Genomic DNA, 15,260 nt, shown 5'->3' with positions numbered 1-15,260 from the left:
AAAGTGAGATAATTTCAAAAGAGTATAGAAGAGTATTGGCCTTCGAGGATGACTTTAATAAAATGGATAGAAAGAAACAATTTAATAATCTCAAAAACATTACCACATACACCATATGAAGCAAGCTTATAGAGAAGACCAACATGCCAAACTTTGTCAAAAGCTTTAGACATGTCAAAAGTAATAGCCTCTCTGCCTCCATCTAATGCATCTAATGCAAAGTTGTATTGATTGTCTTACAGTAAGTTATGTGACTTAAGATGAGATGTGAGAAATTTTTTGATTAAAGACTGAAAGACCTTGCTAATAAAAGAAAGAAGACTAACCAGACAATAATTGGAGAAGTTAGCATGTTCTCCGGAGTTTTTGAAAATTAGAACAACAGATGCAGGCAGGAAACAAGACTCAGTCAAGCACTTATTAAATAATTTACAGAGAATCAAAGAGAGTTCAGGAGAACAATTTTTTAAGCAGCTATTACTTCTGCTACATTGATAGATTTTGGAGTTATCAACAAAGACAAAATGCAGAATGTTGTTGACAAATAAGTATTTCTGTCATACAAATTACTACTAAATTTCTATCTACAATCATTATCTATCAATATATTACACCTATCAATGGTAGATGCAATATATTGAAAGTATCTGTTGTTATATTTTTGTAATAAATGCCACTATATTTATATTTTTGTAATAAATGCCAACTAAAAAACAGTGAAAACTTTTTTTTTAGCAATAACTTCGTAAATAAAGTTTATAGGTAAAAGCGCTATTTCAATAAACAATGTTCTAAATTTAATTCTGCATCATTTAGTACCTAATTGATGCTTGTAGCTTATTTTATAATTTATTTTTTTTGTGTTTTTAACCCATAAAAAAAAGTCAAAAATTTTACATGTATATACTATTCATAATATATATACATACATATATATATATATATATATATATATATATATATATATATATATATATATATATATATATATATATATATATATATATATATATATATCAGGGGCTATTCTAGACCATTTTCGACAGCGCCAACTGTATTTGGATGCCGCTCAAATTAAAAATTGAGGATTTTTTTTACGTTTTTTATAGCAAATATTGTAATTTTTGCAAAAAAACAATGATACTTGGCAGTTTTCTGCTAAATTTCTCCGAGACCGAGGTACCGCCGCCCAAATTCATTTCTGAGAATAGCACCTATATATATATATATAAATATATATTCAAAAATTATACAGTTTGAGTAGTTAATATGAGGCATTAAGATACCTCCTCAGCTTCTTTGTAATTTCCAACAGCTGCTTTTGCTTGTGCATAGTTGAAATTAAAAGAATCATCATTATAAAAATAACTTTTAATCGAGTTAAAGTATATGAGTACATCTTCAAACTGTTTTAATAAAAAAAAACAAGAAGCCATACACTGACGACCATGTATCGTATCTAATAAAAAAAATTTAAAAAATTCATAATTATTCAATTTCAATTCTAGTAGTTAAATTTAATAAACCCATTTAATTATAATCACCGCATTCACTGGCAGAACCACCAACCAGTTGAAAATATTGTTGTGCAACCTTTAAATGCTCTCTCTAAACAAAAAATTGTTTAAGTTTTTATTAAAAAATAGTAAATAATAAATAAATAGATGTGAGAAAAATCCAAAATAAAGTTAAAAAAAAAAAAAGGTTCAGTAACTTACTGAACTTTGATGTTGTCCCAAAATTGCATTAACAACACCTTTCAAAATATATTCATTAGGTGATGTTGGTTCAACATCTTTAACAAGATTGTATGCTTCAGTAATATCATCTCAAAAATTAAAAGAATACAAAAACAACTAAAACTAAATTATATTTTTTCTTTAATTTCATTTAAAAATAAATTTTTTTTTAATAGTAAACAAGCATTCATTTTTGTATACATACGAGCTAGTGATGATATATAATGTGATGTAGCAGCACTTAATTCATAAACATAAAATAGATAGATTAGATCCCAAAACATTTCTGATGGTACCTTGCTAAATTTGTTTTTATGGCGCAGTAGATTTGTTTATATATATATATATATATATATATATATATATATATATATATATATATATATATATATATATATACTCTATTGCATAGATTCCACACCATGGAGAAAATTAATTTTAACTACTCGTTAAAAAATATACCAGTACCAGACGAAACCAGTTATAAACTGCAGCTTATAGAAAAAACAGAAAACTTCATCAAGTGAATCCGCTGGAAAACATTTTTTTATTTAAACAAAATGAAAGAAAACCAGTCATTAACAAATGAAACTTTTGGGTTCAAAACGAATAACACGCCACCCAAGTGCAAAGAATTAGAAAATTTTGAAAACGATTTACTCAACTTAATAAACCTTATAAAGTTTAAAAAAGTACACAGCGAATTTCAGAATAAATTAAAAAGAGACATTAAATATAAAAAGCAACCCGAACGTTTTATTATTCGCAGACAAAACAAATAATATTTATCAAGTTTCCACTCAGGAACACATTAAACTTCTTAACGAAAACATCACAAAAGCGATCATAAAAGCGATCAAAAACATCAAAAAAGCATCATAAAAAAGCCCCACAGAAACTCGAAAACTCTATTAACCTCGAAGCTAAAAATATTGCAAACACACTCAACTTAAGCAAACAAATAAAAATAATCGCAAAGTCTGAAGCTTTTATTACACTTAAAAACCACAAAGACTGTTCCAAAACAATAAACCCTGCCGTCTATTGAACCCTGCCAAAAGTGAACTTGGTCACATAAGCAAAAAATACCTTGATACTATAAATAAAAAAATTAGAACTGTATTAAGTTTAAACCAATGGAAAAATACCACTGATGCAATCAAATGGTTTGAAAATATACCAGATAAACAACATTGCGTTTTTATTCAATTTGACATTGTCGATTTTTACCCCACTATTACAGAAATACTAAGTAATGCAATACTGTTTGCAAAAAAACACACAAGTATTAGCGAAGAGAACATCAGAGTCATTAAACATTGCAGAAAGTCCTTGCTATTTTTTAAAAACCAAACATGGAAGAAAAACTTAGCACACAACTACTTTGATGTCACAATGGGTTGCTTTGACGGTGCAGAAGTTTGTGAACTGGTGGGCCAATATATATTAGACTCACTATCTAAAATAATAAATAAAGAAGACGTTGGACTATATCGTGACGATGTTCTGATGATACTTCGTAAAAAAACTGGATCACAAATTGATAGAGTTAGAGTTATAAAAACGATTGGTTTTAAAATAGAGATCCAAACAAACCTACCCGCAGTCAACTTCTTAGATGTATCCTTTAACTTAGAAAAAAGCTCCTACCAACCTTTCAAAAAACCAAATGAATATCTTCGTTACATCCACTCTGATTCCAACCACCCTCCACAAGTAATAAAGCAAACACTTTCCAACATCCCACCCCCTAAGTAAATTATTCAATCGAAACACCATCAAATTGAGTTACAGCTGCACCAAAAATATCGAAAGTATAATAAAAAGCCACAACAAGAAAATTAGTTCAGAAAGACCAAAAGAATACCCACCCTGCAATTGCATAAAAAAAGAAAACTGCCCTATAATAGGAAAATGTACAGCCTCTAATGTTATTTATAAATGTATAGTATCCCCCCCTAACACCTCAGAAAAAGTATATATTGGCCTAGCAGAAGGTGAATGGAAGAAAAGATGGGCTAACCACAAACACTCATTCACAAACAAAAAGATGAAAAATTCAACCACCCTTTTAAAGTATATATGGCAGATAAAAGAAAACTTAAAAATAACACCAAAATTAACTTGGTCAATAATTAAACAAGTCCCTGCCTACAGCAACGTAACAAAAAAATGCTTGCTTTGCCTTCATGAAAAACTTTGCATAATATCATACAAAGGTACGCAAAAATTATTAAATAAAAAAATAGAAATTATTTCTAAGTGCCGTCACGAATACAAGTTCTTGCTTGACAACCACGAGCCCAAAGATTAAAAAACCAAACCACGCTCGCAAATAGTTATTGTTTTATAATTGTTTTTGAATGCCACGATGTTTATTAAGTATATTTTTTAACGAAAAAAACAATGTATTTTTTACCTGATAATTGCTAAACGCATGAAACTTTTAGTAGTGAAAATCATGTAGTTATTTTTATTTAATCTCGTCAAAAAATCAATTATATATATATATATATATATATATATATATATATATATATATATATGCATATATATATATACATACATATATATATATATATATATATATATATATATATATATATATATATATATATATATATATATATATATATATATATATATATATATATATATGTATATATATTATTTTTCACGGGGGCAGAAAAAGTTCCTGTACAAAAATGTAAACAGCAAAAGCATCAAAAGTTCCTGTATAAGACGAGAAACAAATTACACTTTAATTTAAAACAAAATAATACTAAAAAATACTAAAAGAATACGAAGGAATACAAAAGAATACTCAAAACACACTATATATTGAAAGAAAACACCATACAGATAATTTTTTAAAATTATACTTTTTTACGGGAACTTTTTCCGCACCCTGTATATATATATATATATATATATATATATATATATATATATATATATATATATATATACACCTATAGTAAAAGGGCTTTGATATACAGTTTGTGGTAAAAAACAGCTCTTTGCTTGTCTAAGGTATTTAGACTGACAAAATTAAGGTTCAATTATAACAAATCACATTAATTTAATTAAGGAAACTAATTACATTTAAATATTTTTTAAAAAAACCATAAAAACACAAAATAAACGACCACAATGTTTTTAAAAACATTCTGAATGTTTTTTTTTTTTGTTTTTTTTTACTGTAAAACATGCCCGGAGTGTTGCTGCATTGACTATCTTATAGCCTGACTAGCAACAAATTGCTGCTACATTGACTATCTTATAGCTTGACTCGCTACATTGACTGACAAATAGCCTGACTTGTAGTTGAGTGCTGCTACATCGACTGAGTGTTTGGTTGGGGGCAGGCAGTCTATCAAATAATTAAAAAAAAAAAAAAAAGGTTTTTCTGGTCTTTAAAATAATTTTTTTTTTAAAAAAAACCTAAAACTGACATTTTATGGTAAAAACTTAAAGACAACCATTCAATAGTGTGTGTATATATATATATATATATATATATATATATATATATATATATATATATATATATATATATATATATATATATATATATATGTATATATATATATATATATATATATATATATATATATATATATATATATATACATATATATATATATATATATATATATATATATATATATATATATATATATATATATATATATATATATATATATATATATATATATATATATATATATATATATATATATATATATATATATATATATATATATATATATATATATATGTATATATATTAGGGTGATTCTAAAAACAACTTTTTTTGAAATTGTCTGTTGCCAACTCCTAAATGTGTTCTATGTAATAAATTATTACTAAATTTAAAAAATTTTTGAATAAAAAAATATTTGAGGGGTTGCTCAAGACCCTTAAACATCAGTGAGGTCCCTAATATTTTGAAAAAAAAGTTTTTCAAAAGCATATCATGTTGGATCTCAAAAGAATTATTTTATTAAAATTTCAAAAATAATGCAAAAAATTTAAAAAAACACAAATTTAAAGAGTTTATTTTAAAAAACTATGAAAATATGTACTTTTTAATTTTTTGTTGAAAAAATATAATTTTTAAACCATAAAATTTAAACTAGTAATTTTATATAAAATGATTATTATTTTTAAAATTTTTATAAAATTTCACTTCTTTTGAGACCCAAAATGATATGCTTTTGAAGAACTTTTTTTTTCAAAATATTAGGGACCCATCTGATGTTTAAGGGTCTTGAGCAACCCCGAAAAAAAATTTTTATTCAAAAATTTTAAAAATTTAGTATTGATTTACTATACAGAACATATTTAGGGGGTGGAGCAGACAATATCAAAAAAAGTTGTTTTTAGAATCACCCTAATATATATATATATATATATATATATATATATATATATATATATATATATATATATATATATTATATATATATATATATATATATATATATATATATTTGTTTAGCTTTATTCCTTCTTGCTTCTTGATGGAACATTTAAAATTAACAATACTTAGCTGGAATTTGATTAAGACAAAGAATTTTTCTTTAGTTTCACAAAAAAATCAATTTCCACAAAAAGCTATTGACTCTGAATTTAAATTGAATATAGATAAGGAAATGAACACAACTGTTTCTATTTTTGTTAATAACCTAATTAAAAGATATTTAAAGCTTCCATTTATTAGAATTTATTCTAACTACACAAAAATTAAATTAAAAAAGTTAAAAACACAACTGTTTCTATTTTTGCTAATAACCTAAATAAAAGATATTTTAAGCTTCCATTTATAAGAATTTTTTTTTTTTTTTTTTTAAACATCTTTGCTTGCAACAAGGCTGCAAGCAGCCACTAATTAAACTTGGAAGTTACTGAAAGAGAAGAGATGAAGATTATAGAGCAAGATAACGATTGACCGACGTCTTAAAGGATTGCAAATTATATGAATCAGTAAAGCAAGATAAAGGAAGCGAATTCCAAAGAACATTGAATGACGAGTAACACGAGGATGAATTTTAGTAGATGGCACAAGAGACGCTAGCTCTTTAGAGCAGTGCCCATTATAGTATTTGTAGAAAAGAGAAAGAGAAGCAACATTACGACGATGTGATAATGGTTGGAGGTTGGCTGCAAGAGAAGGCCCAACTATGTTTACAATGCGTTTTTGCACCTTGTCTAAAAGAGAAAGGGTATCATTAGAAGAACCGCCCCAGATGGCAACAGTATTCCATACAAGGCAACAGTATTCCATACAAGGCCGGATTTGAGATTTATAGAGATAGAGAATAGAATCCTAAGTAAGAAAGTGACGAGTTCGATAAAGAGATGCAACCTTAGCAGATGCTAATTTTGCAACTGATTTGATATATGGTTTCAAAGAAAGATTGGAAGTAAGAGTTAATCCTAGAAGATGAAGAGTAGGAGACTCATTGAGTACATCACCGTTCATAAATATAGGAAGATCTAAATTATTGCAATAACGATTGGCTAAAAAAAATTGAGTTTTATCTGAACTAAAGTTCACCAGCCACTGTGAGCCCCATGCTGTAGCAGAAGTGAGATCCTTTTCAAGCTCAAATGCCCCCTCCAAGCAATCAGAGGGTGTTGATTTCTTATCGCGACATGAATAAATGGTAGTATCATCAGCAAACAATGCCACCTTAGATGTGAGAATATCTGGAAGATCGTTAATGTAAATTAAAAGGAGTATAGGGCCAAGGATAGAACCTTGAGGAACCTCTGAAGTTACAGAATAAGAAGAAAAGTGTTGTCCATCAAGGACAACTTTTATTCTACGATTGAAAAGGAAGGATTCAATAATTTTAAAGATGTTGCCGGATACACCATAAGAAGAAAGCTTATGGAGAAGACCAGCATGCCAAACTTTATCAAAAGCTTTTGAAATGTCAAGAGCGATGGCCTTAACCAATCCACCTTCATCTAATGCACGATAAAACCTGTCAGTTATTACTGTTAGCAAATCAGCTGTAGAACGAGAAGATCGAAATCCATATTGATAGTCAGAAAGTAAGTTATTAGATTCAAGATGAGAAATTAAGTGTTTGTTAATTAAAGATTCAAAAACCTTGCTTATGATAGGAAGAAGACTTATGGGACGGTAGTTAGACGAATCAGATCGCTCTCCTGAATTTTTGAAGATAGAGATAACAGATGCCGCTTTCCAGCAGGCTGGAAAACAAGACTCTGATAAGCACTTGTTGAATAGTTTTAAGAGTATAGACGACAGCTCCGGAGAACACTTCTGCAAGACAATAACAGGTATGTTGTGCAGGCCACAAGCTGTAGAAGAGTCTAGGCAGGAAATCACTTTAGATACAGATGCTGGAGTGATATGAATGTCAAGCAATGGATCAACCTGTTTGTTGGCAATACCAGGTAGAACGCAACTAGTGAAATCAAGAGATGATATTGATGAAAAGTTTTTAGCAAACAGTTCGGCTTTGTCTTTAGGTGAGGTGACAAAGTCTGAACCATACAAGAGAGGTGGAATTATAGATTTGCCCTTATTATTGATATTATTAAAGATCCTCCAGAAGTCACGAGAGCCTAATTTTTGAGATGAGATACGAGATTTCATGACCTGAGAATAGCGGGTTTTGGCGTTAAACAAAACCTTTTTATAATTGTTTCTAGCAGTAATAAACAGACGTCTGTTTTCTGGAGAATTGTTTTGCAGATAAATGTGGAAGTAACGGTTTCGATTGGCAATCGCAGCAGCACAGTGTGAGGAAAACCATGGAGGAGAGTGAGGTTTGACCTGGAATCGTCAAGAGGGAATAAAAGACTCCATGCCAGCCTGAATCCACGAAGTTATGTAAGAAGCACATTTGTTGACAGGAAGACGAAAGATTTCTAACCAAGGGGCATCACGAAGAAAATTACGGAAAGAATCCCAGTTGTAAGAGGTTCGATAATAGGGGGATTCAGGTGATGAAGAAGAATGAGATATTAGTTTTAGAGAGATCAAACTGTGATCAGAAGAACCTAAGGGTGAATGTGGAGAAACTGAGCACTGACTAGGATTAGAAACAAGACATAAGTCGAGTAGAGAAGGTAGATGATTCGGGTTGTCAGGAAAGCGAGTTGGAAAGTTGACTATTTGAGTTAGGGATTGAGAAAGGCAAAAGTTGTGGGCTTTAATGCCTGCAGAGTCACTGACACTAGAGCCAAGCCATTCAGAGTGGTGAGCATTAAAGTTACCGACAACAACTATATTAGCTGATGGATAAAGAGAGAGGGCTTGGTCAATATGATCAGAAATACTGTCAAAAAGAGTGCAGTCTTGAGATGAAGGAGAGCGATATAGAACAAAGAGAAAAGCAATAGAGCGAAGTGGTGCTAAATGAAAGCACATGAAGGAATAGTATGTGGATTCAAACCTAGTTTCATGACAAATCGGTGAATTCTTACGAATGTAAATGCCTAGGCCAAGCACCGTCAACACTAAGATTGCAAGATGAGACAGCCGAACTCAAATTAGTCTCATTAAGAGCAAGTAGGTCTGGTGAACTTTGCAAGAGATAAGACTCAACAAAAGAAAAGTTACTTCGAAGACCAAGATAGGTCTTCGAAGTAACTTCGAAGGTAGAATGATAGGTTTAGAGAACTTGGTGATGATGATGGTTTTTCGTGTTTTATAGGTTTTGGTACTTTATTCATTTTTAAATTAGATTGAAGAACTTGACTCAAAGCATAGATATTACTCAGAACACCGTTTAATAGCCCAAGCAATTGCCTCATTACTACTAATAAACCCTAAGCCATAACAAAGGCCTTTAAATGTGGCCTCCGCAATGCACGCCAAAAGTACAAACAGGGACACCATCCATGCGCAACATGGCACTGTTAAAACTTTGATTTATTCTCATTACACAAAAATTAAATTAAAAAAATTTGTTAACAAATATTCTATATTCTTATACAGTGCTGGTTCATTCCACAAACAATTAGATTAAGGTCTGGGCTATTACCAGGCCATTTCAACACTCAAATCTTCTGATGGCATGAATAGAGTGACTCATTTTTTTGCTTGTTTTTGGTAGTTTTTTTGTAAGAAAAAAATCCAAAGGTTCCTTTTTTTATTTTGGGGGGAAATTCATTATTCGAGCTACTAGATTTAATTTTAATGGAAATATCTTTAATTATATTTTAATTTCAGATTAAAATAGATTAATGAAGACTGAAATTGACTAAAATTCATTTTATTTTGATAGGTTTAAAGGTAATTTATTTTCTCGTTAGTGGAAACTTTAACATGGTTTGAGCAGTCCTGCATAAAAATTTATTAGATAATTTTATTATTCTCTATTTTATCATTATTGGTTTTAGTGTTATATATTGACACAATATAGATTGTTTATTTATATTTATTATACTTAATTGCATTTATTTAATTTCATTTATTATTTAGTATTAGTAATTGCTGCAGCTGGTGTGAGCCAGTGAGTGTGGTATTAACACACCATGACAGCCAATTTGCTTGATTGCTACTCATCCAGCAAGACCTGCTTAAAAACTGTTAACTGATCATATGTTAATCAACTCGCTTGGCAAACAATTCTATAAATTGGCTGATTTATTAAATAAGTTTTGACACAATTGCTCAGTGGTTTCTTTGACATATTTAAAGCAGTGATCTCTCGTTTGAGTTTGTTAAAAATTTTTGCTTCTAAATGATTGAAACCATTAAAGAATTTAAATAGTTGAAGTCTTGTCTTTGTCTTTTTTTTGTCAAGGTAGTCAAGTGGAGAGCTTTTAGACGATTCTCATAGTTGATTTTCTTGAGTGATGGCATCAATCGAGTTGCATGATGTTGGATTTTTTCTAACAAATCAATTTTACTCTTTCGAATAGATGACTAAACTGGTACTGCAAATTCTAACAAAGTGTCTCACAAAAGAAACATAGAGTATTCTTAGAAGTATATCTAATATCAAAACAAACGAAGCATTTTCTTTTCCAACCCAACATTCGGTAGGCTTTGTCTACACACTTTATTACATGATTTTTCCATTTCAAATTTACACTTTATTACATGATTTTTCATTTCAAAAGCTTTTGATAAAGTTTGGCATGCTGGTCTTCTCCATAAGCTTTCTTCTTATGGTGTATCTGGCAACATCTTTAAAATTATTGAATCCTTCCTTTCCAATTGTAGTATAAAAGTTGTCCTCGATGGACAGCACTCTTCTTCTTATTCTGTAACTTCAGGGGTTCCTCAAGGTTCTATCCTTGGCCCTATACTCTTTTTAATTTACGTTAACGATCTTCCAGATATTCTCACATCTACAGTGGTGGCCAAAAGTCCTGAAACATATTTTATGTTATGAAATCAATATATTTGTGTGAAAAACAATTTATTAGTAAATTTTTTTATTTTTTTTCAATAAAATAAGTGTTTATAACAATTTTAAAGATGATAGGTACATGCACATACATGATAAAAGTTCAATATTTAATGGAAGCATAGTTATTGTCAATTACCATTTGGATACGTTTTCGGCATGCTGTTAACAAGTTTTGTACAATAGTCTGGTGTAATTTCATGGATCCACACTGATTTGATTGCTTCAACTAAATCATTATAGGATCTAGGCTTTTTGGCAGCAACTTTTACTTTCATAATATGCCAACAATTTTCAATAACATTAAGATCTGATGATGACCCAGGCCAATTTTCAAGGGTTTGAATTCCTTCATCAGCAAACCACTTTTTTACAATTTTGGCTGTGTGGCATGGTGCACCATCCTGTTGGAAATAAGTGCAGTTCAAGATCTGCATGAAAGGTGGCAACTTCTCCTTCATAACATCCAAATAGACTTTGCTGTTTATTGTGGTATTCTTGGGCATTATCAATAATGGCCCACATCCTTTGGCAGAAATAGCACCCCAAACCATACAAGACACAGGAGCCTTGACACTGCTAACTGTATATTTTGACATATATCTACAGTTTTTTGGTCTTCTTACAAAGTTGTTTGTAACATTAAATTGTTTAATACATGTTTCATCAGAAAAAAGAACTTTAGACCAATTTTCTCCAGTCCAATTTTTGTAGCGCTGACAAAATGTTTTTCGATCTTTTAGGTTTTTTAATGATAAAAAAGGTTTTTTTGCTGGCTTGCATGCCTTCATTTTGAAATCAACCAAAAGCCTTCTTCTAACTGTTCGGTCACTTACTTTTTTCTCAATAAAAATTTCTTTTGAAATCTCGTGTGCAGATAGCCGTGGATTTGCATGGCTGATCCGGCCAATAAGTTTGTCAGTTATTGAGGTGGTTGCTCTGGGCCTGCCTGATCTCATCTTTGAAGTAAAATTTAATTGGGGCTCTTCTTTATGCCTTTTTAAAGTTCTACTTACAGTTGATAATGAACAACCAAGCTTTTCAGATATTTCTCTTTGAACTAAACCTTGTTCATATAATGCAGCAATAATTCCTCTTTTTTTAGGTGAAAGTTCTGGCATAATATAGCTGATAAATTGCTTATGAATAATAAAAAATGATAATAAATTGCGCAATATACAAATATGTAACTATAAACATATTGCTATGTAAAAACAAAAGCATCAAACTTTCAAAATTTATACTTTAGATCAAAAATAAATTTTTTTGATCGTTAAATGTTTTGTTCCAAGACTTTTGGCCACTACTGTAAGGTGGCATTGTTTGCTGATGATACTACCATTTATTCTTGTTGTGATAAGAAACCAACACCCTCTGATTGCTTGGAGGGGGCATTTAAGCTTGAAAAGGATCTCACTTTTGCTACAGCATGGGGGTCACAGTGGCTGGTGAACTTTAATTCAGATAAAACTCAATTTTTTTCAACCAATCGTTATTGCAATAATTTAGATCTTCCTATATTTATGAACGGTGATGTACTCAATAAGTCATCCACTCTTCATCTTCTAGGGTTAACTCTTACTTCCAATCTTTCTTGGAAACCATATATCAAATCGGTTGCAAAATTAGCATCTGCTAAGGTTGCATCTCTTTATCGAGCTCGCCACTTTCTTACTCTGGATTCTATTCTCTACCTCTATAAATCTCAAATCCGGCCTTGTATGGAATACTGTTGCCATATCTGGGGCGGATCTTCTAATGATGCCCTTTCTCTTTTAGACAAGGTGCAAAAACGCATTGTAAACATAGTTGGACCTGCTCTTGCAGCCAACCTTCAACCATTATCACATCGTTGTAATGTTGCTTCTCTTTCTCTTTTCTACAAATACTATAATGGGCACTGCTCGAAAGAGCTAGCGTCTCTTGTGCCATCTACTAAAATTCATTCTCGTGTTACTCGTCATTCAATTAAGTGTCATCCTTTTTCTGTGACTGTTCCTAAGTGCTCCAAAAACGCTTATTCGTCTAGTTTTTTTCCTCGAACATCAGCTCTTTGGAATTCGCTTCCTTCATCTTGCTTTCCTGATTCATATAATTTGCAATCTTTTAAATCGTCCGTCAATCGTTATCTTGCTCTACAATCTTCATCTTTTCTCTTACAGTAACTTCCAACTTTAATTAGTGGCTGCTTGCAGCCTTGTTGGAAGCGAAGATGTTTAAAAAAAAAAATAGCTTGAGAAGATTACTCAAAGATCACTTTCAGATTCTGCTATGTTTAACTTTTGTTCATTGATATAAAGTGGTGATATTCCTCTTTTGATTTTGTTATTCCAGCCAATGTGAATGACCATATATTTTGAAATATTCTATTTCACAAGCCAGTTTGAGTCAACAAGCTAGATCATGATCTGATTGCAAAGAAAAAGTTGATGCACTGGAAAACATTTCATTCAAAATTTTGGTGTCATCTGCATACAGCTTGGTTATGTTTTTAAGAGTTTCAAGCAAATTGTGGAACTAATTCAAATGCCCTGGTGAAATCCAAGAAATAACATTAATAGTTTTACCATTCTCTGAAATTAAATCAAGTGTTTTAAGTAAATTTGTTGAGCATGATTTATTTTTAACAAAAATGTGCTTGCTGTTGCAAATGCCTTCAATTATTTTACATGCAATTGAAGTGAGTGACAGGGGTTGGAAGTTTCCTGTTAAGGTTTTTTACCCTTTTTTGTACAGAGGAGTGATTAAATAGGAAAATCCCTCACTTATTAAACAAACTTTCCATTACACAATTAATGTATCTGCTTAATTAAACTACTTTATCATTTTGATTATGTTGTTGGTTATTTATCAAATCATTTTTGTAATCATTTTTATTGGTTTATAATGTATATAATTTTTTATTCAATATTTCTTAGTAAAGTTAGAAAATATTTCAGAGTTTTTTATCTTTTATAAAGTTTTAATTGCAAAATATCTTTTTTGTTCATCAAATACTTTGATGAAAAATTGTGACACTTTTATGTAAGAATTACACACACACACACACACACACACACACACACACACACACACACACACACACACACACACACACACACACACACACACACACACACACACAAACACACTAAAGAAAAAAAATACTACCTTAGGGTGTGATATGTGATATACCCTTAGTAAGGTATAATTTTACACCTTTTAAGGGAGAAAATTATTCCTTCAAGTTAGAAAATTGTATAACGAAGGATTATTAGTAACATAATTTTCTCCTTAGATGGTTGAAAATTATACCTTACTAAGGGTATATTGCATATCCTACTCTAAGATAAAAGTGGATCATAAAAAAAAACATTTTTTTAAAGTAAAAAATACCTTGTTTCAAATAATAGATCACCTAAAAATAATTTTTGAAATTAATTAAAAAAAAATTGAAAAAAGAAAAAAAAATGATCAAAAATCAAAAAAACTATTCACCAAATTTAATCTTGCTTCAGGCAAAGCATCAAGTAATGCTGGAAGAACTTGTAATGCGCCTTCACCATTTTTAAAAACAACCTAAAAAAATGTATAAAATCTTTAATTTACAAAAACAAACAAAACAATTAAAAATGCAAAATGTTAAACAGTGTATTTTTATCCAACTTATATACTTATTTTATTCAACTTTGCAAATTATATTTTGTTATTTATGTTTTAAACAGTAGTATAATTTAATAACAACAAGAAATGTTCCAAAAACAATTTTAATTCATGGCAATAAAACGAAGCAGAAATTTTTACTCAAATCACCAAACCTTATAAAAGTGAGTCAAAACCCCTAACAATAGTTTTTATGAACTTTTAAATTTTTCAACAAATTCATACTAAATAACACACATAATCTTAAATTACAAGTTTTACTTGTGGCCCAAACAAAAGGATTTGACAAAATGATTTTATAAAGGATTGTCTAATTTTATAAGTTAATAAGAATAAGAGATAATTTTATAACTTGTTTGAGAACACGTTTTATTAAACTGTACTTGTTTATACTGTTATTTGTAAATTTTTGTATTTCTGAAATTTTTGTAACTTATTGTGTGTATACTGGATGATGACCACTAATTCGTATTCA

At 29.9% G+C, this 15,260-nt stretch overlaps 1 protein-coding gene across 1 annotated transcript in view; it reads right to left on the bottom strand.

Annotated features, from left to right (window-relative positions):
* LOC100200593 (intraflagellar transport protein 56) overlaps positions 1-15,260 on the bottom strand; it is a 73,523-nt gene that overhangs the window by 16,691 nt on the left and 41,572 nt on the right. Inside the window, exons 12-16 of the mRNA XM_065802911.1 lie at positions 14,621-14,701; positions 14,519-14,540; positions 1,719-1,828; positions 1,545-1,608; positions 1,287-1,459 (exon numbers count right to left, since the gene is read on the bottom strand). Of these exons, the coding sequence (XP_065658983.1) occupies positions 1,287-1,459; positions 1,545-1,608; positions 1,719-1,828; positions 14,519-14,540; positions 14,621-14,701 (450 nt within the window). The remainder of the gene's footprint in view (positions 1-1,286; positions 1,460-1,544; positions 1,609-1,718; positions 1,829-14,518; positions 14,541-14,620; positions 14,702-15,260) is intronic.

Source organism: Hydra vulgaris, chromosome 08, assembly GCF_038396675.1.
Source record: "Hydra vulgaris chromosome 08, alternate assembly HydraT2T_AEP".
In the NCBI taxonomy this organism is placed as follows: Eukaryota; Metazoa; Cnidaria; class Hydrozoa; order Anthoathecata; family Hydridae; genus Hydra; species Hydra vulgaris.
Note: the sequence above shows the minus strand (reverse complement) of the source record. Positions and strands in the feature narration are given on the sequence as shown.